We start from the raw sequence: 26,550 nt of genomic DNA on the forward strand, positions 1-26,550 counted from the left end.
ACTATCACATATTCAACAGGGTGGAAAGGAATAAATGCCAGTGAATGCAATTCCCCCTGTATTTCTTTAACCCTCCTGTATTTCATTTCTCCTTCGCAGGACCCAATAATTATATTACTTCAGTGACTACACAGTCAGTGACACAGAGCCAGCATGCAGGCCACAAATTTAAGTGTGTGCTAGGGATGCCTTGTGCTAGGGATGCCTTGCAGGTAAAGGAGCTATTTACAAAGTGCATCTCAAAAGCGATATAATGAGTCACCTAAATACAGGACTCTACTGATGGAAACCCGGTTCCTAAAAGAGAAAAATAACTTTGCTTTGACCTTAAACTGTATTAGCTATAAACATACTTGGCAGCATGGACTTCACAAAAACATTAGAATAAATTGAGCTTTAACATAATGAAATATTTAGGGCTGAGCTGATTACTTATTTTTGCTCAGCGGTGTAATAGGCTAACAGTCCCACTTTCCTATGTGAAATGAAATATGACTCAGGGTAAGCTGATTAGTAATAATTACAAGCCAGATATTCTTCTACCTCCTGAACAGCAGGAGACCTGTAATATCAATTACAGATTTCCTGCGCTCTAATGATTCATAGACAATATATGCAAGTTGACTCCGTGGCCAGTACAGATTCTGCAATTTATCTAAAAATTCATGTAGATAGATTGATTTCCAAATTTCAATAGGAGTTTAAACCTGTAGGATACCTCCTGAATTATGGAGTCCAGTAGACCAAGTCGGAGACATCATAATAGAATTTCTTTCCTTAAATCTCAATTTAGCAAATTCTTTTTTTTTCTTTTTTCCTTTTTTTTTAATCCAATCACAATTTTAATTGATAAATCTGTTCCTGAAGCTCAGTTTTATTTCAAACATCAATTTATTCATGAGTTGATTTGCAGAAAAAACAGGGGAATTTATTATGACTCTGTTCATTAAAGAGAAAGAGAGAGATAACGAAAAGAAATACAAAATGAAGGTGTTTAAGCACTGAGACAGGTTGCCCAGAACTTGTGCAATCTCCACACTTGGTGATAGTCACAGCTTCACTGGACAAGACCCTGAGCAACCTGATCTAACTTGATAGTAGCCCTGTTTTGAGCAAGAAGGTTGGATGTTGAGGGTTTCATTTATAGAATTACCTTCCAGATGACAGCCCTTAAGCCACACGCACCTTTCCTGTAACAATTTCATTATTCAGTCTTATTTTTAATGAGTAATTACCATAGCTGTCCTACATATTTTAAATAAAAACTTAAAATCTTAGATCTTAGATCTAGATAAGGAAGAAAAAATTGAGACTTGTGAGAATAACATTTCAGGCTTCACTTAGGAGTGGATTATTTCACATATCTACCATTTTATTTTCTGACTGCACCACAGTAAGGTTGTAACATAAAACAAAATACAACATGATAACAGCTTCCCTCTGTGGAAACTTTGGATTCTCGCTTTTATGACAAGAAAGAAAAGCTTTGAAATAGGACCTGAGAGCAGCCAATGACAACTTATTACCCATGCCTACAATATATTTCAAGCAGTTCCACATTCCTATGGGAAGGGAGAAACAAACCTAACATTTTTTGTAAACTATGTCAGCCAGTGCAACCAAAGTCTGTGTTTGTTAAATATCAGCTTTTCTAATATCATAAAGATACAAAAATATTAACTGTGGTTGTGAATGATTCATATTTTACCCAATTATTTCTATTAAAATGGAGTTAGCTAAGTACTCAGAGCTATACTGCTACAATTAACACATTAATATACACAGATATACACCAGCACAGGATTATTATTCTCTATCAGTACTTTTTCATCCTTAGCTTGGGACACTGCCTGGTCAAAAAGAACTCATACACACATTAAGAAAATAGAGTAAGACTTCACTGGGTATTTCTATGATTAGTGGGAACCATTGTACAGCTAACACATGCAAATATTAACACTAGTCAAGTGAGATGAATTGAAGAGATTGTAGTTAATATACCTCCATGACAGATATTCTCGACTCCATGAAAACCAAACCTTTCAGTTTAAGTATCTAAAAAGGATCAGTATCAATTCGAAAGTATTTATTTCTGCATTTCACAGACTTAAACAGTGTGGTCTGCAAAACCGCATCTAATTAGTGGCTATGTGTATGTGGGTAGTTCAGTGTCTGGCTTAGTGGTATCTGAGAGCCCTACAGGCAGCTTCAACAGAGAATCATCTTACCCTTCCACAGAAATGGTCCGCTGCAAGCTCACTGTGGGGGGACGCGTTGCAGTGCTGTGCTGGGAATGACTGTATGACCAAGGAAGAATAAAGAAAAGCATTTGTTAAAGAAATACAAGTTTCTCTTATTCTTATTGTCTCTAGCAGTTTAGCTAATGCCAAAATAGAAACAACAATCAGATTGTTTTACACGTGTCTAAAGCATTTTGATTTCAGTGATGCTTATCTATTCAAAAAAGGGCTCAACCCTACAATCTCTCTTGTTTAAAATCAGGTTTCATTCCTCCTTAAGAGCAGCCAATGAAAAGAATAATTCCCCCTTATCTTTCTTATTCTTTTTAAAAAATATATATACACAAACAGTTCAGTGACTTAAAATAACTTAGATGCTAATTGTTCTGCTAAATATACTAACCATAAAACACAAAGTTAATTTCAGAGCAGAAGGTAAAACAGTAAATAGTAATGTTTTCAATCTAATTCTCAGTGTTTCTCAGGCAGAATGCTCAGTAAAAGAGGACATGCACTGCTTTTAATTGCACCATAATGTAACTTTGAATTTTACAAATTTCAGCAAACATTCATTATTTCTATCAGATTTAAGTAGCTTGAGTTTTTTCCACATGAAATTATATCAATCCAAGCACAACATTTAGAAAAAACCATTATATTTTCTAAGTAAAACACAGACTCTGTGAAAGAAAAATCTTTTTGATTGAAAATCCTGAGGTCTAATGGCTTCTCTCATATGTGTTGTCATGGTCGAGGAACCTAGTTACTGTATTACATAAACCCAATAAATTACACAGTATATGATAACTTCAGTGTTGTACTATTGTGTAGTAGTATTGTACCATTACTATTCATGTAAATATAAATGGATAACAACACAGCATCAGTCAAAGGCAGTTCTGTGATAATAAATTGCATTCCTTGTCCAGGACGATGTGTTTAAAAAATAAAAATAAAAAGCAGAAGCATCTGGGTGTATTCTCTGATTAGGTTAAATGGCTACATCACACAGTGAGGCCCAGTATTAATAATGCAAAGTACACATTGAAAATAAATCTTTAAGTCAGTTTTATATCACTGATTCTACTAACTGCAGATTTTGTCTTGCTTTCAAGCTTTGTATACAACTCAAGCTGTTTGTTCAGAAGCAGCACACCTTATTTTCATTAAAAGCTGAGACATTCAACATTAGTGAGCAACACATCTATTTTACATGCATTTTATCTTGTAGCATAGCCAATACTGTCTGTCTGACAGAAGAGATATGATTTTTCTGTGTAGCACATAGGGTTGTGACACACGATATCATGCCACAGGACAAACAAAAGACCTGCGTCCTGCTGGTATTCCCTGTTGTGACCATTGTGCTCTTGTGTCATGTTAGTAAACTGCTGTACTCACCCTTGTTCTGAGTATTTCAGAAAGCTTGTGGGAAAGTATATTCCCCTTATGAGAAGGACTACAGAGTTTTTTATCTGTTTTATAGCAAGACACAGGGTGTACAGGAGTATCGCAAGTCTCTGGCATCATGGTGTGAACAGAACAGTTGAGTTGGACAAATGTTGCAGAATAATATTTTATGAATATCGGTTAAAATTTCGCATTAAGTGTGCATCTTGCAAATGACTTAGGATGCATATTTTTAAACTACGCTTTTTGAGTGTTTATGCATTTTCAAAAATTTAAAGTTTAGATTGTGGCTTGTCTTCTGTCCTTCTCCCTCTACAGACCTGAAAGGGAACATACATCCTTATGTTCCTGTACTGGCTTCCTACACAAAATTAATAGGGAAGGGAACAGCCTCTGCCCTGAATTTTCCCCCTGTATACATGAGACAGAAGTGGCACAGTAGAGCCGTAACTTCTACATCTTTTCCCTGTGCAGCTTGACTCTCAGAAACCTTATTCCCTGAAGTTGCATCAAGAGGTGCAAAACTACAACTGGTACAAGGAACAAGAACCCAGCAGAGAGGAGGGACGATGACGTATGTCATGGCCCTCTAAATCACACTGTATGTCAAGGTCTGTTTCTAAGAGAAGGATGGCAAAGCCGTGCCTGAGCTATACTGCCAATGCCAAACCCACCATGGAGACTTGAAACAAGCAGCTCATATGCTTGCAACAGATGCTACATATTTTGTGGGGAAAAAATCTATTAACAAGGCATGGTAAGTTAGCAACTGAAAGTTTCATGCAGGAATTGGGTTTATTTCATAACTGGTCTGTAGTGTTCTGTTTTTCAAAGGAATGTCATAGGAAAGCGTAGCTGAGGAATGACAGCTGATATGGCACTTTGCCTTAAAACATTTAAGTCACCTCACCCTGTTTCAAGCCTTACTAGAGCCATGGCATACTGTTACAACCAGAGCCACAATATCTACATTCAACCACAACTAGTCAAACTGGCTTGAATTCTGAAAGCTTTATTTCTTTTTGCGAAAAAGATTTCAGCATTGCCCTATTTTTACTACAGCAAACTTATTTATATAACTCTGACCAGCTTCAAAAGGAGCAAAATTACAAGAGCATTAAAGGTAGGACTTTCAGCTGCTAAGTACTAAAGCCAAATAATTTCCCATTTATCCACAGAATTAGTAACCGAAGACAATCACAAAAACACATTGAATAGTAAGCACTTGGGATGTGACTGTTTGGATGTTGCAAATGAAAAAATGGGCTACATTCACCAAAGTAATTTACCGAATGGTGAATTACTGCTTCTGCACGGGAAGATTCAAAATGAGGAAAGGGACCAGCCTGATCACTGTAACAGACTCTCAGTCCCCACAGCGACGCTGCATTTTACTGATGAATTCAACTACCTTTGAGGATTGACACTTAACCCTGGCTACTTTGTGCAAAATCTGAAGGTTATAACCTCTCTGTTTCTAAATATTTTATATAATGGATGGATAAAGACTAAGAATTTTGCCACCATACTATTCATAATGGCCTTTACAGAATTAGCAAAAACTCTTAGTCTTTATGAAAGATTTCTGTTTGACATTACACACGTTTCTTTAACACGGAACACGTTACCTTTCAGAATATAGAGCTACCTAGATCTAAAGCTGGTATTGGCTGCACTCTCATAAATTTATTACTGGATTTCACTATTCACGTACGTTGAAAAAATTGTACATCTTTTTATGAATGTAAATTATTATTTAAAACATATGATTCCTATTTAGAAAGGTTGGTGAAAATGCCATTTATGAACTTTCTAAGGAAAACCATTGTGGAAACACAAAATTGAAACGAGAGCAAACAGCATTTCCAGAAGTGATTAGGTGCACCAGGTTCCTTGATTTTGGGTGTCCAGTCTAAAACACTTCCAAAACCCTGCTTTGCCAAAAGAGGATATTCATCCCTTTCAGAAAGTCAGATATGTAACATCTCAGCAGAAGGGTAAGGTACCCAGAACTCACTAATCCCTCTCCTCAGCCGCTTGAGAGTTTGTGCCGTGCCACCACATCTGCTTGGTAGTTACCCTCACACAGTATTTTTATGGCTGTGGCAAGAAGCAGTAAATCAACCACAGGATTATCCAGCCAGGCTGGAAAATGAAGAATATTCAGAGGGAAAAGCAGATTCTTGGGAAAACAAAACACATTTCAATGATGGAGTGAAAAAAAAAAAAAAAAGACTAGAATGGCAGTATTATTTTCTATTATATCAGATGCTCTATTGAGTATTGTAATCCCATAACAAGTATGAATTAAAGCAGTGATTTCAATTCAGTATTCTCCTGAAATTACCAAACCACTCAAGCACTAGATGTCATCAGTACCCCTCACTGGAATGACTACTCGTTATGCAAAGCTGTGCAAGGAACCTTATACCTCACTCCTTCCAAGCAAGAGGCTCAGCTACTGGCAATATTCCACTCGTTAGAAACCCTTTTCCAGTCCTAGGTATTTGTGACATAGAGTTCAAATGAGTCCTCAGCTTTTTTAATGAAAATAATTCATAATTGGTGATATGAAAACTCATTTTTTGTACATAATTACAAAAATCAAGTTCGATGCTCACTACAAGCTTATGCTTTCTAAGGTATCGTCATGAATACAGTGACAGCTAAAAATCAAAACCACAGTTTAATCACTGCTTGACATAAGTGGATATCCAGTTGCAGACAGAAATAACAGTCTGATATCATTCCTAACTGACTTATTTAAAACATAAAGCTCCGGGTGGCTTCTGTCAAAGTGGTAGAACCAGCAGAAAGAAGCCGTTTCCATCACATGCTGAATACACTTATGCATGTGTCATGTCTTTTGTAGCAGAAAAGAAAATAAAACTTCTGGGTTACTGCCACCCACATTTTCTATGAAGAATGCCTAAACATAGACACTTACATCCCCATTGAGATGTGTAGGTAAGTGGCATATTTTTACACTCGCAGGTCTAAGTATTCAAAGATCGACATTTAGGCTTATAAAAATGCTACCCTTTCTCTGAAATGATACAGAATGAATGTCTCAATAGTTTTAGTAATATAAAGTAATAATATTTCAATATGCTACTCAGTACTCCATCCACACAAGATGGCTATTCCCTGAAGAAATGAATCTCACATCCTGTAAAATACCAGTTTTAACTTAATTCTATTTAATTTTCGTTCAAGACAAGGGGAATATACTATTCTTGAAAGACAATTCATATGGGTGAAGGAACAAAGAATGAGATTCTAAATGAATATGAGGCAAAATAGGGAACAAAGGACCCAACCTCTCTTTGTCAATGGGTTTAAACTGTTTTTTTGTTTTAAACCTGTTTCTTAGTCAAGGCCTGCCATTTCATATCTTTGTAAAATACTAAAAATAAAGCAGTGTGCTGTCAACATATTTTTTAATGAGTACTATGAAAATAACAACAAATAACAATAAGTATCATAGTAACAAGAAGAAAAGTAGCCAGTCTCCTTAGTTTTAATTCTGTACTAGCCCTTCAAAGGATGTTTTGAAGGCACTTCTGCGGTGTGGGTGATGCTGAAACTGGATGCAGCTTTATAAACCCTCCTTTCCCTGTAGGGACCAAATGAACTACCTCCTTCCCTTCACAAATGACACTTTCACTAATACACAATATCCCAGTGAAACCCCTACCTGGGATGAAACAATCTCATTAGGGAAATGTTTATTGTGTTTTAAACTTCTATAATGCAATTTGGCAACTAAAAATAAGGACAAACCAGCATTAAGGGATCAGACTGCATGACACTTAAATCAGAGTTCATCTCAAAGCCTGCCTGTTGCATTGAGGGTGGAAGAAAGAAGATTGCTACAGTCTAAAATTTTTCCTGGTCTCTTTTGCTCATAGAAAAACATTACACATTGTCTTTACACACAGAGTACTAGAAAAGTCATCAGCTTTCCTCTCCCAACCCACCTCCTACCAACAAAGAACAGTTATCCTCTATTTGCTATAGCCTTGATTTAGTAAATCTTTTGATTTCATATATCTTTGTTTTGACAAGTCAAAACTGACAGCATAAAAGTCATTATTTGCTTCCTAAATCAATTCACCTGCATCTTCTCATAAAGAATGCAGCTAGTGGCACAGGCTGGATAGAGACCTCTCTGAACACTGGCTTCGGAGCAGCATTCTTGAGGTCCCAATTCTGAAACTGCCACACAGAAGAAAAGTATACAAACTGCATTTGTCTATTAGTATATTCTGTGCAGAAAAACAAACAAACAAAGAAACAAACAAAAACCTAACAAAAAGACAAAACTAGAGCCCTGTTTTTTTTCTTCGTTATTCAAAATACTAAAAGAAAAAAGATTGATAAATATAATATTGAAAAAGTTCCACTGGAGAACAGTGAAAGGAACGCTAAAACTGTTTGGTTTTATGATGTATTCTCAGCATGTTTTTTCTTATGTCAAGGATTGGAGGTAGCAGTGCAGTTGTTTATAAAGCTTCTAAGCCTTTGCTTTGATGGATGTAAGAGTTTAAGAAGGCAACATGCCTTAATTCCATTAATGTGGAGTTTTAATTCAGCTCAGTGAAGTGAAACCAGCTTTTCCTGATGCTGCCAACAGCTAAACTTCTAACTTAAATGAGTTTTTGCTCTCCTGTGGGATTAATTAGAAGACCAGAGAGTGTTTTTTGGGTATTAATTTTATCTCAGCTACAAACACCTTGATAATATCCAATACTGACAGTTACTGACCCATATTAGAAGTGTCAAACTAACCAGGCAACCTCCCATCAGAGATAAATAGGAAACCAGAGAACAGGACATTCAACCCTGCTACTTTCAGATCACCCTTAGGCAACAAAGCCACACATGAAATGTAACACTGTTTTCATGCACAGGCACATGCAGTGAGGATTTTTGGACTGAGTTAGCAACCATAATTCATTTTTTAAAATGGCATCTGTACATATATTCTACAAATAGCATTGCTAGACTAAATACTTACCCAGTGCAAAACAGAAAACAAGCAAAATGAAGGATTAGGTTGTCTCTGCCTACAAATATGTAGAATAAGGGCCTCACTACATCTGTCTTCAGGTTCTCTGTAGTAATTTCACTTGCATAAGTAAAGTCAACAAGGTTGCTGACCTCTTCCTCCCTCCCTTTCTCCCTTCCCTCCTTCCTTCCTTCCCTCCCTCCCTCCCTCTCCTCCTCTGCTTCCTTGCTTCCTTGCTTGCTTGCTTCCTTTCTTCCTTCCTTCCTTCCTTCCTTCCTTCCTTCCTTTGTTCCTTCCTCAAACAGTAACCAAAGAGAAGCAGTTAGCCACATTCTGCAACTTAAAATATTTGAGTTACTGCAGCCCTAAACTAGCATCATATAGCAATAAGGAAGAATGCAAGGAGAAACTGTGACTCAGAGGAATGCTTCAGTTCCTGGAATAAACCTAATTTTCCACCTTTGTTAGCAGTGTGCCTAAGTCAGCACCTATCTTCAAAGTGGTGAAACATCCACTGACTTCAAATCTGCTTCCTTACGGCTGAGGCAACTGTAGGAGATAACGGTAAGCTTTAAAATATAAAAAGTATGCTTATCTGAGAAAGAATGGTTATTTTAGTTTGAAATGTAACATTTAAAACAGATGAAGAAGGTTGGAATGATGTGGGGGGAACTGACAATAATTGGGAATGCTGCTTAAAGGAGTAAAGTGGAGAAGATATACACTTGATGAAGTTTCACATGTAGTCTAATGTTCCCATGTAGGGTAAATACAGACTTACACAGTACTATGAAGAACACAGCATTGAGCAAACTGGGCATACCGAGTGAAAACCATAAGAAAAAAAACTATGAGAAATCGATACAAAAGTAAGTGGAACAAGTTTTAGGAAACATGAGGCCTGTTTGAATCACTCAGACATGATACCTTGCACTTTTGGGAGGTTATTCTGTTTTAAATGTCACTGTTAGGTACTGATTTCTGTTATAATATACATTTTTTAATTTTGCTTAAATTCCTTCCTTTCTTCCCATCCTTATTCTAATTCATTATGTTCCTTGTTCATATCTTCTCCTCACACTTTGGACAGAATTGGGTTTTTAGAAGTGGCACATCTAAATCTCCACGTCATTCCAAGACATTCAGTTACTGTTTAAAAAAGTAAATCTCAAGTCTTCCTACTAGCCTCTCATTATTATTATTATTATTATTATTATTATTATTATTATTATTATTATTGTTGTTGTTGTTGTTGTTGTTGTTGTTGTTGTTGTTGGTTTTGGTTTTGGTATTATTATTATTTATATTATTGTAATAAATATGAGGAATGAAAGCTCCACCTGGGAGTTGAAATACTCCCTGATGAAGTTAGTTTGACAATTAGACCAGCTGAGGACTGAGGTTTACAGGTCAAAATATTTGCAACAAGTGAAAAACATATATAGGTATGTAGAAAAAAAAAAGGGAGAATGGTAGAAGAAAGAAAATCTAACCTTCTCAGTTGCTTAAGCAATATCAGATGGAAATGGTCCATGATCATACCAACTGAGTCTGGCTCTAATTACAGTGGTGGAAGAGGACGTAGTGCTACTTTCATGAATTTAAATAGGGAGCGTTTGTTTAGGAATGACAGAAAACTTCCTGACGCACTCTGTATGGCCTCGCAATTACCTACATCTCGTGGTACACTGGTACCAGGACCTAATACAATGCTGAGTTTTCATTTCCTCGTGGAGAAAGCAGCTGTCACCCTCCTCCCTGCTTTTTGACATGATGCTTATGTAATTCAGCATCACTAAGGTTTTTTTGCCATGCTGCTACACTTGCATGCCATACCTCATTTACTGTTTGCTATCACTCCTAATTCTCTTCCAGCATTAGTGCTTTCCAAGCATTACCATTCCAATGAATCACATAGGGTGTAAGAGAATTGGAGATGGTTTGATTTTTATGTGAAAGAACAAAAAGCATTCTTGCTGGGTAAAAAGAAATCAGCTTCACCAAAGGAAAACACATGCTATACTACAGAAAAATGTCTTAATCAGTCAGGTCTTCTGTAATGTAATAGAAAGACAGACGTACTTCAGAAAAAAAAATCTATTAAGGATGTCTGGAGACACTAAATAATCAGAACATGTTGAAACAATTCAAAGGCAAAGTGCCAAAGCTTGTGGTGTTATATGGCTGGAAGGAGTCATTCAGCTTCTCACTCATTTTATGTATATGTATTGGGTTTGTGTGGCAAGGTTTTGGTAGCAGGGAGGCTACAGGGGTGGCTTCTGTGAGAAACTGCTGGAAGCTTCCCCCATGTCCAACAGAGCCAATGCCAGCCAGCTCCAAGACGGACCCACCGCTGGCCATGGCTGAGCCAATTAATGACAGTGGTAGCGCTGCTGGGATAACAGATTTAAGAAGAGGAAAGAAAAAAAAACCTGCTGCACAACAGCAGCCGGAGAGATGAGTGAGAATATGTGAAAGAAACAACTCTGCAGACACCAAGGTCAGCAAAGAAGGAGGGGGAGGAGGTGCTCCAGGTGCTGGAGCAGAGGTTCCCCTGCAGCCCGTGATGAAGACCATGGTGAGGCAGGCTGTCCCCCTGCAGCCCATGGAAGTTAACGGTGGAGCAGATATCCACCTGCAGCCCGTGGAGGACCCCACACTGCAGCAGGTGGATGCCTGAAGGAGGCTGTGACCCCATGGGAAGCCCACGCTGGAGCAGGTTTGCTGGCAGGACTTGTGACCCCGTGGGGGACCCACACTGGAGCAGTTCATGAAGAACTGCAGCCCATGGGAAGAACTCGTGTTGGAGAAGTTAATGGAGGACTGTCTGATGTGGGAGGGACCCCATGCTGGAGCAGGAGAAGATCGTGAGGAGTCTTCCCCTGAGGAGGAAGGAGCGGCAGAGACGTGTGATGAACTGACTGCAACCCCCATTCCCCATCCCCCCGCACCACTGGTGGGGAGGAGGTAGAGAAATTGGGAGTGAAGTTGAGCCTGGGAAGAAGGGTGCGGGGGGAGGACGAAGGTGTTTTAAGATTTGCTTCTATTTCTTATTACCCTACTCTGATTTGATTGGTAATAAATCAAATTAATTTCCCTGAGTCGAGTCTGTTTTGCCAGTGAGGGTAATTGGTGAATGATCTCTCTCTGCCCTTATCTCGACCCAAGAGTCTTTTCTTATATTTCCTCTCCCCTGTCCTGCTGAGGAGGGGAGTGATGGAGTGGCTCTCGTGGGCACCTGGCATCCAGCCAGGGTCAACCCACCACAGTCCTTATTTGCCATCCTTGATTTCAAATGTCAGTATTTTTCCTGTTAAACATGGAAAGCAATAATACATGCATCCATATATGTATAGTCTTTCTTTGGGTATTGATGCAAGTGATAAGAGTAGGAAACATAAATTTTCAAGTAGATATTTAGATTCCTTGATTTTCAGCCACTCCTCTGGCCCACTCTCCTTCCCATTGCACACAGCTGGTGTAACTGCATTTAGCCCCAACACCAAGAGTTGCAGACAGTGTCCTAGGGCCACCACAGCTGAGCCTCTGCTGCAGGGCACTCATTGAGTTGGGTGTGCAGGGAGTACATAGCATAATTTCCATCTGTAGCTGTTCAGTGGCAACTGCAGTACACAGCACTCACCACTGTCCCAGAACACCAATTTTGACGTATTTCTAGAGCTATGCGTTGCTTCCGTAATGAAACATATTTATTGCACACAAAGCTTATTAGGTTTCTGTGCAAGTAACAACACAAGTATCTGCACCAAAATCCCTTTTCAGTTTAAGCAAATGTTGAAAGACATTGGCAAGGACTTGAAAAATGGGTCCACTTTTAAGAAACTTTGAATGGCAAAACTTTGATAGAAATCAAGGAATATCTCAGAAGTTTTAGGAAAACTCATATAGGCACAACAGGAAGAATCATATAAAATTTGCAGTCCAAAAATACCAAATTGCACATCATACATGTATTTACCAGATGCATTGTTGGAAGAAAAAAAAAAAACTAAATGAGTATGGAGGTTTTCTAGTAAGGAAATTGCTCATATTGTCTAAAGAAAAAGCTCCTCCAATTTATAGTCTGTGAATACAGCATAAATTCTGAAATACTGTAAACTAGTAAATTGTTCGTAACGATGCTAACAGCTAGTAAAAGACCCTGAATTTCAGAAAGTGTTAAGACCAGAATTTTTAGATGAACTCATTTATTATTGTCGATAGAACTGGATGAACTGGATTATTTTTGTTGAAATTCAATTCCGTAGAAGGTATGTAGTCAATAGGAGGATAAGAAAACAAATGGTTAAAGAGACACTAGAAAATCTGGAAAGACCTCACATTTTCATGTACTTTTCCACCACAGTCCATAGAAGTTCATTTAAAGTTATCAATACCACTTATAAGACTGTTGAGAGTTCCCTTCAGGAATCAGAGACCTAATTCCAATTCAGGATTCAAAAAAAGGAAGTATAAAATGATTTTAACACAGAACTCTGTCAGTGCAATCTTGTCATTAACAAAATGGACAGACATTATGTCTTAATGGTTACACTGATCTTGCAATAGTGCATTTAGTGCCTAGGACAGCTTAGCTTTGCTGTCTCTTCTCAAGGGAGGGTTAACTTTCTTTGCACTGAAGATGACACTTGAAAAATAACTCATAGGACTTTTATGCTGCATCTGCTTCTTTTTTAAAGAGTAGGGAAATCATAGATAAATAAGCCTAATGACAGAGCTCAAATAACTGCAAGACATTAAACTAATTTGCAAAGTTTCTATCCATCCAAAGAAAAACAAGCACATAAAATTCTTTTCATGGTAGAGTCATTGCAATGAATTTTACTCATTCAAGATAAAGCGTATGGATAATAACAATTAATTAAAGTGATTTAAAACTGCAATGAAAAACTGTCTGATGCCAAACCATACCATGCCATTAACCAACATTTCTATATCCCATGAGATTCTGTATCATTATATTTGCACAATAAAAACATTCCTACAGAAATTTAAGTTTTAATATTGTTTCTGCATAAGACCAAGTTCATTTCCTCTGTACTTACTAACTCTCGTGTTCATTGCAATGAATTACACTAAGTGTCAGGTGAAACAGCCAGAAAAGGAGTGTATTCAGCTTCCATAGAAGGGGTTTATTCAAAACAAAAAGAATGATCACAAAAGAAAGAACATTAAATTATGATTACGATCTAAAAATCTATCAGAACAGCACGCTTTATATTGCAATTACTCCTGACACAATGTTTACTGCACCTGTGTGATACCTTCTGATAATGTTATCCCTTCTATTTGGATATACATTATCTCTGTGCAAGCTGGGAATATGGGTTGGATATCTACCTTTCTTAACAGCCCAGAGGTGAGAATGTAATCTTACATAAGCTGCTATTTAGCCTCACTTTGTCGTTCAAATCAGCCCAGCATGCATGTGTGCATGTGCAGTTATACCAAACACAAACCCAAAAATCCTAGAGAAATACACACAGAGAAAAGCAAAAGTAGAAATAACGTAATGCACATAACCAAATGACATCCCAGCAGAATACATACAAACAGCAGTGAATGGTAATTTGAAAATGCAGAAGTATAAAGAATGTATTGTCAAAATGAAAGATGAATAGTGAAGAAATTCAACAGCTTAAGCTCTTCTGTTTCTAATCTAATCTATACGAACCATGATTCTTGGATTTTTTTAATTTGATAGAAGTTGGAGTTACTCAGCATTTCATGGGAAACATTCAGCATTTTACACTATGAGGTCTAAGAAAGAAGTATACACTAGAACTAGATACAAAAAAAAATTTAAACATCTATTAAATTTTCTCATCTGGGGTTACTCATAGTGCGAGTGTCAAGCATAAGCATCTCCCATAGTAAATCACTGTAATATTGTCCAAGCACATTAGTAATTCATTTTGCCTGTCTGATTATAGGCCATAGATTGGATTAGATGAATGATGGGGTAGACAGATTATTTATATGTTCCATTATGTCAATCCTTACATCTCTAAATCGACATATAAAACACCATTTATTTAAAGATGCTTGTTAAATTCAATCTTTGAAGAGAAATTTAGCTATTTAGGAAAGAACTGTGAAAGCAATTTATGAAGAATTTCACTGTAAGCCTGTGCTAGTCATTAAGGTGAATTGTTTAGTTACAAACTTAATAGATAAATCATTGGAAACTAGTTTTAAAAGATTTGCAAAATTAGCAAGTGCGCATACATGACTGAGCTGATAAACAGTCAATCTGTGGTCCTTCTGGGAACTGATTTAATGTCATTAGGATACTTAATAGTATAAGCTCTGGACAACAGTCTGAGTTTCCTCCACTAAACTTTTCAAATATTTCTTGTAGGTTAGGGACCATTTCTTATAATTACAATCTTCTCATCAATCAGCCAGCAAACCCAAGGTTCTTGGGTTATTTCAAGGTTACTTTAGTGCGAAGAGTGAAGATGCTGCCATGTTTCTTCTGCTTTCAGCTTCCATTTATTAGATAAAGAGCTTTATTGAGAACTAAATCTCTCTTTGCTGCTTCCAACTAATTATTTCTCTCTGCAAGTATCTTTCAACTTTGGTTCCCAAATATTTTGGCCGGAACCAATTGCACTGGGTACATCGAGAGACGCCCCTGCCTCCGCTATCTAAGAGAAAGCATGTGGATAACAGACAGACAGAGAAGCACAAGGAAGCATGAAGCAATCAGTAAAAATGGTCATGGTTGGGTTTATACCAGCAACTCATCCAGTCTTAACTAGGACTAAAAAACGAATTCCATTGTCATGTAGTACTGTAAAAAGAAAGAGCCATGCAAGGAAGCTATTTTTGGATATGGGCATCTTGTGTCCATATTTATCCTGTGCACATGAACTGAGTTAGCATTGCAGCTTTTTGCTTCAGTTCTTCATGTGTTATTTTTGAGGACAAAGCAGTTCTGCTGTAAACCTATGAATACCCTGCAATCAATGAAACACTTCACATATGAAATATGGATTACTCAGATGATATAAAAAAACTGACGGAGGATAAGCCCATGCATTGGATGGTCATCCACATTTTCAAATCTTGCATTTGCAAGATTGGCAGGAAATTCCATAGCAATAGGCTCTTGTGTTTAGAATTCCTTTGATATACTATTTTATTCCAAGTTATGCCTCTCTTCTAACTTATTGGGGATGTCTACTATTATAGAAAATATCTGTTTAAGTAATTGTATTTTTAACAAGTGGAATTCTCCAAATATGGTTGGGTAAACATACATCAAGAAACCCAAAGAAGATTCTTTCACTCATCAGTTACTTCTGGATATAAAATGCTCATTTTTGTACCCAAGTTAAATCAAACAGTTTGATTGCTCTTTTTATTCCTGGCCCAAAGATAGGCCTGGAGACATTCTAAACCTTTCAGGCATCTGACTTCATTTAAATGTGCATTTTCTTATTAAACCTATGATACCTACTGTAGCTGCAGAATCCTTTTATATACCAATCAGACATGGCTACACATCAGTCTCAAACACCAACTCTTCCATTTCAATGCGAATGCAGAACGTATAAATTAGTGTTGGAAAAGATTAATGATTTCAATTTATGTATTCCACAGATGGCTATCCAGACCATTAAATAGTCTTACAGTAAGAGTTACACTATGCACACCTCTGACTGAGACCAGAGGTAAAACAGCCAGCATTTTACAGAAGAATATTTAATATAATTTCTTCTTGCATCACAGCTCATCTTGTTCTCTACTTAGTGACTGGTTTCATCCTGGAGGGATGAAATGCTAATACCCTTTAAAAAATTTTATTAGGACTCTTTTAATTCACTTTGCTTTTTCCTGTTAGAAATATAAAGTCCCTTTACAATACTACCAAAATCCTGCATATTGGTTAATCAACTGGTGAATCAAAATTCCCAAATCAAATGGCTGCTTCTACTTTTTTCCAGCAATTTATTTTACAAGTCAACTGAAGCTATCTCAAATCTTCAAAAATATAATTACATTGATTTAAGTTCATATGTATGCTACTAAAATTTGAATTTGCACAACATATTCTTGATTTGCGTGCTTTGTTTGTTGCTCCTTTTGGCAAGTGAGTTTGAAACTTCCGAGCCTCACTGTGGATTTCCTTTAAGACCTTAGTAAAGCTATTTACTCTCTGTTTGCTGGGTTCCTGTCTCTAAAAAAACAACGATAAATGAGATGTCCATACTGTTACAGTGATGGGAGCAATATTGATATCTTTAGGTAGACAAGACTAAAATTAATTTGTGCTGCTCACCATTTCTGTGGGCAAGCTGAAGAAAACTTGTCATTTCCGAAATTGCATCAATGTTGCATTTCTGTTAGTTGACACTAATTAAGCTGATTTTTTCCATTTTAAAGTGGTAAGGCAAGAATAGCAGAATTGGAAAATTTAAACATGAAAATATGAAAGGTTGACTTGGACAAAATTATATAAATCTGGTGTGAAAAAAATGCAGCATATTCTATCCTACTGAAGAGCTAATTTACATTAACTTTTATAAAAATCCTCTCTTATCATAGTGGCGATTACTAAGAACGAGGATTTCATATGGCAGCATTGTGTTTTAAGGTTTATTCCTCAGCAGTGGTCCATGCTGCTTGATTTTTTTAAGTCAACAGCAAATAGATTTACCATTAAGAATTTATTTTCCATATGATGCTATTCTTTATGAAGGACACCCAGTAGTACATTCAAATAGATTGTGACTTTTTGAGAAACAAACTTTGAGATGCAAAGGATGATGTCATGTGATTTGGGAGTTAGCCTTGACATGAAAGTATGAACCTGCTATAGTATGAAGTTGCCATGCTTATTCTTGGATTATCCAAGCTACAACAAAGTCAATGTAATTGTCCTTCTGACTTCACTGAGATATGATTTTGGTTTTGGTATTGTACTGATCTTCCTTTGTGGACACCTACTGCCTAATCCCACTTTTGTCAAAACAGAAAACTCTAACCTACTTGTCATTAACTCAAAGCGCTATGGTACTGTACAAGATTTTATCAGAAAAAATAAGAAAGGCAAGGACATGAAATAGGCTGAACATGATCCCAGTGGTCTGATCATTGCCAGTATGGTTTGGATCTTGAATTTTTGATTCCAAAGCACAACCTTCCAGTACCCTAGATGAAAGACCCAGTTCTGTAGTCCATGGCAAACCAATGCAAATGCTAATTGTTGAGTGATGACTACAAGAGGTATCTGGGAAACCAGGCAAAATCCATTAGGAAAAATATACTAAAATTTCCATCAGGAGTAAATTTTCCTCTTTGCATACTTTGCTTTCTAATTGCTGTGCACATACCAACCAGGAGAAGTTTCCATCATTTGAGCCTCAAGATTCTAGACAGCACCTGTGATTTCAATGACACTCATGAATTCACTGCCTACTTTAGATGTCTTCATAAAACAAGACTACTTGTACACTTTCACTGAAGTAGTATAATATATAAAATGGTTGTAAAGGCTTGATATGAAAAATTAACAACCTTCACTCACACTGCTGCATCTGAAATGTTAAAAGCAAATTCTCTTCTGCATGGTGCAATGACAGTACTACATGAGTTTGTATCCTAACCAAACCTGTATGACTTCTGCTTCCAACCAAGGCTGTATAGTCACACTCTTGCCACAGATACTACGAGTCGTCCTACCTGCAACTCTTAGTCACTGTACCTTGAATAGGCTAAGAGTTCTGATTACAGCTTATGCAATCTTCATCAGATCAGCAACTGAACTGTCTACACATATTGCTGATTATACCCAAGCCAATTATTAGTCAATGTGGGCATTTATTGGAAGCAGGTTAGACTGCTTCATCAGCTAACCTAACTTGTCTAGAACCCAGCTCAGGAGTATCTGAATGGTCTTGCATTGGGCTGCGCAGATGCACCCTACCACCAGTGAGTAGTAGCAAGTGACAGTTGGTTTCCGTACTGTGAACTCCCCCCATGTGGGCTTCAGCGCAGTTCAGGTGTGTATGCTGATACGCTTTCTTTTTACACGGTATAATACATTATGATGGTTTCAGGCTGCTTTTTAGGAAAGCTTGTCTTACGGATACAGTCATTGCTATTCAGAATTCAGATTTGTTAGAAATCAGTGTAATCAAATCAAAAGCAATTTGTGATGTGCAAGACCATATACACAAGTGTACTCCCACATTGTCTATTCTTTTCCCTGCTCCCCACTTCATCAGTGTAGTGATTTCAACAGCACAAAAGCAAGAACTATAATGATCCCCAAAAGATACAGGAAGCAACTCCAATTATCTGTGGAATAATTCATTTTCTGCATGGAGTATGAAAATACTCTGGAAAAAGGAATTGTCAATGCATCTCCCTGGGGATTTTAATGTTTCTGTTCCAGTATTTCCTTAACAATATTGAAAATTTTACTTTGAAAGTCAAACTAAATCTTCCTCTCCTTCCCTTTGTCAGCTAAAAAAATGTATTTTAATACCTTGTCACTTCCATTGACCTTGCTTTTTATGCAGTAACAGTAGTGGGTTTATGCACTATAAGCATTATTTTAAAAAATCAGATAAGCTAGCTGCTTCTACTGCTATACTTTAAAAAATGAAATAACAACCTTTTAAAGAATAAATTGTTTAAGATCCCAAAACATTAACAAATTCTATATGCAAATTTACAATGACAACTTAGCTAAAGTTAGGTTCAACCCAAAAAGTCAGTTGCATAACTAGACTTTCACAAAATTCAGGGATGTTTAGAGCTTCTAACCCTTTCTGCACATCTAATGTATGTTTTTTTTCTTTTCTTTCCTTTCTTAGTGAAACCAAAAAAACTTTTCCCAGTGACTTCATGTTGATACAGCAGCATATAATGACTATGGCTTATGATGAAATATGTCAATTTGTCTTACTACAAACATTTATAGCTATATTTACATGAAAATTAATTTAAATCAGTAAGAAAAAAAGTTATGCAGTTCTCTCCACACCAAAATGAAAGCTTAACGTAAAATAAGGATGGTATTTATTGAAAGCCCAGATGGTATTTAAAAACGTCTCACTAGCTGTAGCACATGTACTCAAATGTACTATGTAGGTAGAGGGGAGTTTAGTTTCCTACAATTTTCCCCATTTTCATAAACACCTTTGTAGTATTTGTGTTGCCAGACTGAATCAGGGAGCAACGTAAAGCAACAGCCCCAAAGTTCTTTCGAGTCCAACTCAAATTTAGATAAGCATCTTAAAGTTTTGAAGGTTATGGCTATCATTACGTATATCACACTGAAGTCTCTGGAAACAGATGGTTCCAATTATATAGTCAATATTTTCAAAGAGCAACAAATGTTTTTTTGAAATAGGAAATATAATGAGTACTGATCAATAAATATTTCTGCAGTAAAATGAGAAATATATAACCATATATGTCCTTTTAAAAACAAAGAAATGGCAGAAGAATCTGTTCCCACTGTTTTAGCCTTTGGCTACTGAAATCAGTTTTCCCTTTACCAGGGGAAATAGTTATTATCCTCATAGACCCATAAAGGTACAAATATGTTCTGATAGTGGGGAAAAAAATCTGAAATGGAAAACAAAAATATGTAGAAATTTTAGAGTAGACCCAGGGGGTGGATCCTATCATGTCAGGAGTTATTTTAAATCTTAGTATTTCTGTGTTCCTGACTATTCCATTAATCAGTATTTTATACTTTTTGGTCAGGAAAAGTAAAGGCTGTGAAATCAGAGACTACAAAAGACGAGGATCGAGTTTAAACAGCTCATTCGGTCTTGCAACACCTTCCACAAATGTGCTCAAATGGGCTTGCAGTTTCTTTGGCTTAGCACAGACTCCACAAAGAGTGCTACCTCCTGATTTCTATATCACAAGCATATTTTTAGAATCATAGAATCATAGAATAGTTTGGGCGGGAAGGGACCTTTAAAGGTCATCTGGTCCATCCCCCCTGCAATGAGCAGGGACATCTTCAACTAGATCAGGTTGCTCAGAGCCCTGTCCAGCCTGGCCTTGAATGTTTCCAGGGATGGGGCATCTCCCACCTCTCTGGGCAACCTGTGCCAGTGTTTCACCACCCTCATCGTGAAAAATTTCTTCCTTATATCCAGTCTGAATCTCCCCTCTTTTAGTTTAAAACCATTACACCTTGTCCTACCGGAACAGGCCCTGCTAAAAAGACTACCCCCTCTTTCTTATAAGCCTCCTTTAAGTACTGAAAGGCTGCAATAAGGTCTCCCCACAGCCTTCTTTTCTCCAGGCTGAACAACCCCAGCTCTCTCAGCCTTTCCTCATAGCAGAGCTGTTCCAGCCCTCTGATCATCTTGGTGGCCTCTTCTGGACCCTCTCCAACATCTCCATGTCCTTCTTGTACTGAGGACCCCAGAGCTGGACGCAGGGCTCCAGGGGGGGCCTCACCAGAGCAGAGCAGAGCAGAGCAGAGGGGCAGAATCCCCTCCCTCGCCCTGCTGGCCACGCTGCTTTTGATGCAGCCCAGGATACGGTTGGCCTTCTGGGCTGCAAGCGCACGCTGACGGCTCATGTCCAGCTTTTCATCCACCAGTACCCCCAAGTCCTTCTCTGCATGACTACTCAAATTTTCAGACATATCCTGTTCAAAGTCAGATCTTACTTGACTTGGCAAAACTAACAGAAATGGACATATTTGCAAGTATCTACCTATAGGGCTTATGTCAACAATAATAAATGGTGATAATTAGATACAAAATAACCTAGGGGCCGGAGTCAGCATTACATTACTCCAGTGGGATAACTGTAGTGTAAAACAAGACTAGCATAGGGCTGAGGGAAGGTTCATTATTACTGTTATAATTCTCTCGCATTTCCATGACAAATTACACTGCTATTATTAGAGGTCCAGTCTGCTTTCCATGATGCCTCCTATCACTCCACTTGGTAATAATGATCACTCTTTTTTATACAGTGCAGAAAATCATGCATATGTGCACCTGCTGGAAATATCTTTTAACTCTGAGGGCTTCTGGTGGTATCTGTGGATGTGTCATGTGTTTCACAATTGGACAAAATAGAAGGAAAGTCTTAATTTGCCAAGGTCATACAAGCTGTCAGTGGTACAGGCAAATTTTTCAGCTCCCAGCTCTTTGCTCTAACCAGTAAGCTTTCTGCTCTTTTGTGTGCAGCTACAACCCTGGAAAATATTCTTCCCCCAACAGGTAGGTTACCTTCCCCCACAGGTAGCCACAGGGTAGCTTTATTTACCCTGTCTCCACGGTAATATTTCATTTCTAAGCTCAGAGAACTCTCTCTTGGGGTAAAAAGAGTAATTTGTTCTCCAGGTTAAATCTATTCTTGGTTTTTCTGATGGGACGAGAGTCTAGCAATTACTGTGACAGATGGAGTGATGATTTTTATGATGTGGAAACTTGTCCACAGGAATGAAACTGAAATCTCCAAAGCCACTTCTCATATCGGCCTTTAGACAGTTGTCAGGTAATAATTGTCATTAACTTTCATCACTGTGGACAAGATTTGAATTAGTGAATGGCTCCATTAGCTTGTTACTGTAGCACTCCTATGCAGACTGACACTTTCTGGCAATTTTTTTGTCATTTATTCTGAATACACTTGAACCAGATATGGAACCATTATTAAAAATGTGGGTTTAAATTTTTCCCAACACTCAGAAGCATTTGAACATTGTGTCTGGAGTTTTAGTGCTCTGTCAGTTTGGAAGAACTGCTTCAAGGGGATTTTCAGAGACCGGAACAAGGTGTTTGAGAGGGTGCTTACATATATGGAAAATGAACAGCAATGTGTCTCACAGAAATGACCATTTCAAACAACACAGTTATGGTGTGGACTTAGTTATGAACTGGCTGTTTGGATTTTCATGAGATAACCTGAAGCATCACTTCTCAGACATGAACCAGTTAAAAGTGGCCTGATACCTTTCTAGTCTCCTGGTTCCAGTCTTCACCATTAATCCAAAAAAGACATAGATAGGAACTGGCATTCGATACTTCAGGAGCATTTCCTGTGTCTTACTTAGAGATTGAATCCCAGAGCTTGCTTGTAGGTGTGGGAAGGAAAGAAATATCTTTCCTTTGCTCCCAAATGTCTCTCTGTAGCTCAGTTCGTAATCATAACAGCAGGAAAATTTTAATAGTAGTGATTTACAGATGTTTTCTAACTGAGAATTGATATTTTTTTCTTCTCTAAAGACATAGTAAAGAAAATACTGCTACTTAACTAAACTGAGTTAATATTTCTGCCCATTTTATGAGCTAAGAATATACAGTTTAGTTTCCATGGGTGCAGAATATGAAGAGGGTCTGTAGTACAACAAAGCACAATACCTCTGAAAATCAAACCATATATTCCTAAAACATGAAACATTTCCCAAATGATGGAACAGAAACAAACACCTTAATTTTTCCCTTTTAAAATTTTTCTTCTATTCTGTTTAATAATATTAGTCAACCTTCTCAATATAACTGAGCAAGAAGATTATTTTACTGATAGGTAAAGCAAAGCAATTAGAATTAAGTGATTTGTTCAGCTAAAGAGAATTAGTCAGCAGCACAGCTGGAAATAAAGACCAGCAGATCTAACCTGGAGCATCCCATCTTAACCTGAAAGGCTTCTGCAACTTTACGTAATTAAACACTTGAGCTGTAGAGATTTTATGCCTTTACAGGTTAAGATTCTCCTGCAATCATCTCTCTGAGTTTTCAAAAGGTGCATCTTTCTAATCAATTTAATTAATAGTGTCCAAAATAGAAAACTCCTCATTAAAAAAAGGAAAGCGTGTAAGAGGGTACAGGAATGGTTGTGCTTATTAGGGTCAGAGATTCAACCACGCAAAATAACATGAGAGCTGAGGCTGAAAAGCAGCATCATTTTTCTTTAATTAAATACAACAGTTATGTGACTGGATCATTTACTTAAAGACAATACCTGAGTCAGGATTAAAAAGAAATTATAGGAAACCATTCCAGTTAAGACTTTTTAATTTGTTAATTGAAAGTGATAAGGAAAATCCACAATTAATTTGTATGATTTCCAAAAGTTCCTGAATAATTTAAAGGTCTCAGGAGCCTGATTCAGGGACAATCTACATTGAGACGTTGCATTCGACTTGTAGACGGTTAATCAACACAGTTTATGCTGATTTTGTTTTGCTTTATAATATATAACTATAAAATATTGGAGTTCTGGAGCTGCTTTCAGAAGCAGCACAATCCAGTCAAGTGTAATGGGTACGTAGTTTTATGCATCTGGGCTGCATCTTGTCAACCACTGCAATGAGTGTTCCTGCATGTGAGTCAAGGTCTCCAAGCTTATTTCTAGAAAGGTCTAGGTGCCAGAGTTAAAGAAGTACTTAAATTTCTAAAGATGTTATTTAGGGAGTGAAGGCCATAGCACTTACATACCTAATTCTCACTGAAATCAGCAATAACAAGATGCTTCAGTTCCCATCAGTATGAACATCAGTACCCAAGCCAGCCTCTGTGATGACCAGTTTAATCTCTTAAATTGCTTACGGGTTGCTACATGCTCTGTGCCTCTGAATGCCTAAATTTGTGTACAGATATGCCTTAAAGTCACTTCTTAAAACAAAAAGTTACAGTGTTCATTTTTTAAAATGCCACCTTATGGTTTAAGGGAGCTACTTTATCAAGAGTTCTTTTAACCAGGTATCTTTTATTTTCTAAAGATGTTTTTTCTTTGTGACTATAGGATTAATTTCTTTCCATTGACACTGAATAAGTTGAACCTCAGTATTGCTGTTCACAAATCCACAGAAAGAATTGTGCACTTATTCCCTTCCACTGTCTTTAAGCAGCGCGATTTAGTAGGGCTAGTTCACAGCTTGCTGTCTGTGGTTGGATTGTGTAAAACGCAGATCAGCCCAGAAGCTGATTCCACAGTGTTACAACAGGAAAAAGTACAAATCTGCTCCAATTCTGATTTTAAATATTTAAGTATTTAAACACATTTGCCCCAAACAGACTAATTTCCAATTTTGTAATTATTATTTGAAATTTTCACATAAAATAAGTAAAATGCAACTAAACAGTAAAAGTTCATTTTAGGTTCAAGAAAGGTGGTTGCATTTATGTGGGGCAAGTTGAAGACTCAACTTCATAATATCCATGCTTTTTACTGCTTGTGTGATAGGTCCCATTTTCAGGTTGCCAGGCATTTAAAAAAACTCAAAATAGGGCTAGATGTGTTTTGGGAGATATAATTCCTGTATTAAACACATGGGATTGAAAAGGGAATGATGAGAACAATGCGAATTTCAATAAAGATGACGAGCCTCCCTGAAAGGCAGCCACACACAAGTACAGTTATATGCATCATTTTGACAATAAGCTTGCTCCCAGTGGGTTATTGTGAAGAAAAAGGCTGCACAGATATTAACAAATGAGAAAGGACACTACAGCATTGAGTACCAGAGAGGCCCACCATTCACAGCTTTTTCAAGTGCAGTTACCTTAACCTCCTGCTAGGATCAGTGAAAAGCAATGAGCACCTTCTCAGCTGTCCCTTCGTGGCCTATGGAGGGATCCCAGGGATCCCCAAAATTAAGTGAGGTGACCACAAGCAGTAGCACTTGGTGTTGCAGGCATACACTGGTCTGACTGCAGGGACTACTGGAGTGTGGTGACCCTTGTGTGCTTACGTGGAGGCACATGTTGGAAGTAGCATCACACATCGTTAAGATTCTGGACATTATGGTCTCCTTACCCATAAGTCCTGCATACATTTCAGCACATTTTTATTTGTGTAGCTCTTTGGAGTTACACAATGCTCAGTTACCCTTGAACACCTATGTAAATGGCATGCAGTTTTCTGCAAAAGACTCTGCTCTAGAGTCCTGTACCAATACTATCTTCTCTCCCTAATCCCCATCGATGAGAAAGTAGTGGTGGTCCCAAGAACTGATGTCATTAATCTAATTCATCAAATACCTTAAAATAATTTTTATGTTATTAAATAATAACACAAATTGCCATTAGTAATAGGATGCTATTGTCGTAGACAGAATTAGTTTTCAAAGAAGCTCTATGAGATCATTGTTAAACCTCTTTTAGAGACTGGGAAACAAAGCACAAAATCATTAACTAACTTGCCTAAGACTGAAGATCAGCGTCAGCCAGAACTGGGGCTGGCTTCAAGAAACTAATCTTGATTTAAAACCCAAGCCAAATACTTTCAATCCAGGCACCCATGCACCATAAGGAGGATCTGCAAGTTTACAAAAGCTAGACTAAACATGAAAAAATTCTTCACTTATTGTTATTTTCTTGGGAGGAGTCATGTTCCCAAGCTTTTCTCTCATGACTACAAAGTCTGAAACCCTACCCTTAGTTCCTTCCCCTACATGTATTCAAAAATATTGATGCAATCACATGATCCAAGGCTTAAGAGAAAAGCAAATACCTATGGGGGAAAAAAAAAATATCACACAAACCAACAATATCAGGGCTGCCCTTTAGCAAAAGCTATGCTGGCAACTAGAGTGCCAAAAAGATTTCAGTGAAGGCGGGAAGGGTATTTCTGGGCAAAACTGAAGCATTTTTTAAGTGTGTCTATGTAGTGGTGAACGTAATGAAGTTCTCAGTGCAAAGACTGAGAACACAACATTTTGTGTTACACAGTGGAGAAACAAAGTCTCGTGTTTGTAGAAAGAGTGTAACATCTACGAGTTGTGACTTCCTTTCGCTGCCAACAATCTTCTAATTGTACATGTAATTGTCAATAATGACAGAGGCCAGAACATGAATACTCTGCATATGTTCCCATGTGGTACTCTCAAAGGAAAACTTACTACTCCAAAATTCTCTCTCTGCTCCTACC

At 37.5% G+C, this 26,550-nt stretch overlaps 1 protein-coding gene across 21 annotated transcripts in view; it reads right to left on the reverse strand.

Moving 5' to 3' along the window:
* The window catches only part of DLG2 (discs large MAGUK scaffold protein 2), a 1,061,109-nt gene that overhangs the window by 245,378 nt on the left and 789,181 nt on the right, over positions 1-26,550 (reverse strand). For all 21 annotated transcript variants that reach the window (XM_087758910.1, XM_087758908.1, XM_087758909.1 and 18 more), the window contains one exon: positions 2,229-2,297. In XM_087758910.1, the coding sequence (XP_087615036.1) occupies positions 2,229-2,297 (69 nt within the window). The remainder of the gene's footprint in view (positions 1-2,228; positions 2,298-26,550) is intronic.

Source organism: Nipponia nippon, unplaced genomic scaffold (genome assembly GCF_047370975.1).
Source record: "Nipponia nippon isolate SJK-2023a ecotype South Korea unplaced genomic scaffold, ASM4737097v1 scaffold_2, whole genome shotgun sequence".
Lineage (NCBI taxonomy): Eukaryota > Metazoa > Chordata > Aves > Pelecaniformes > Threskiornithidae > Nipponia > Nipponia nippon.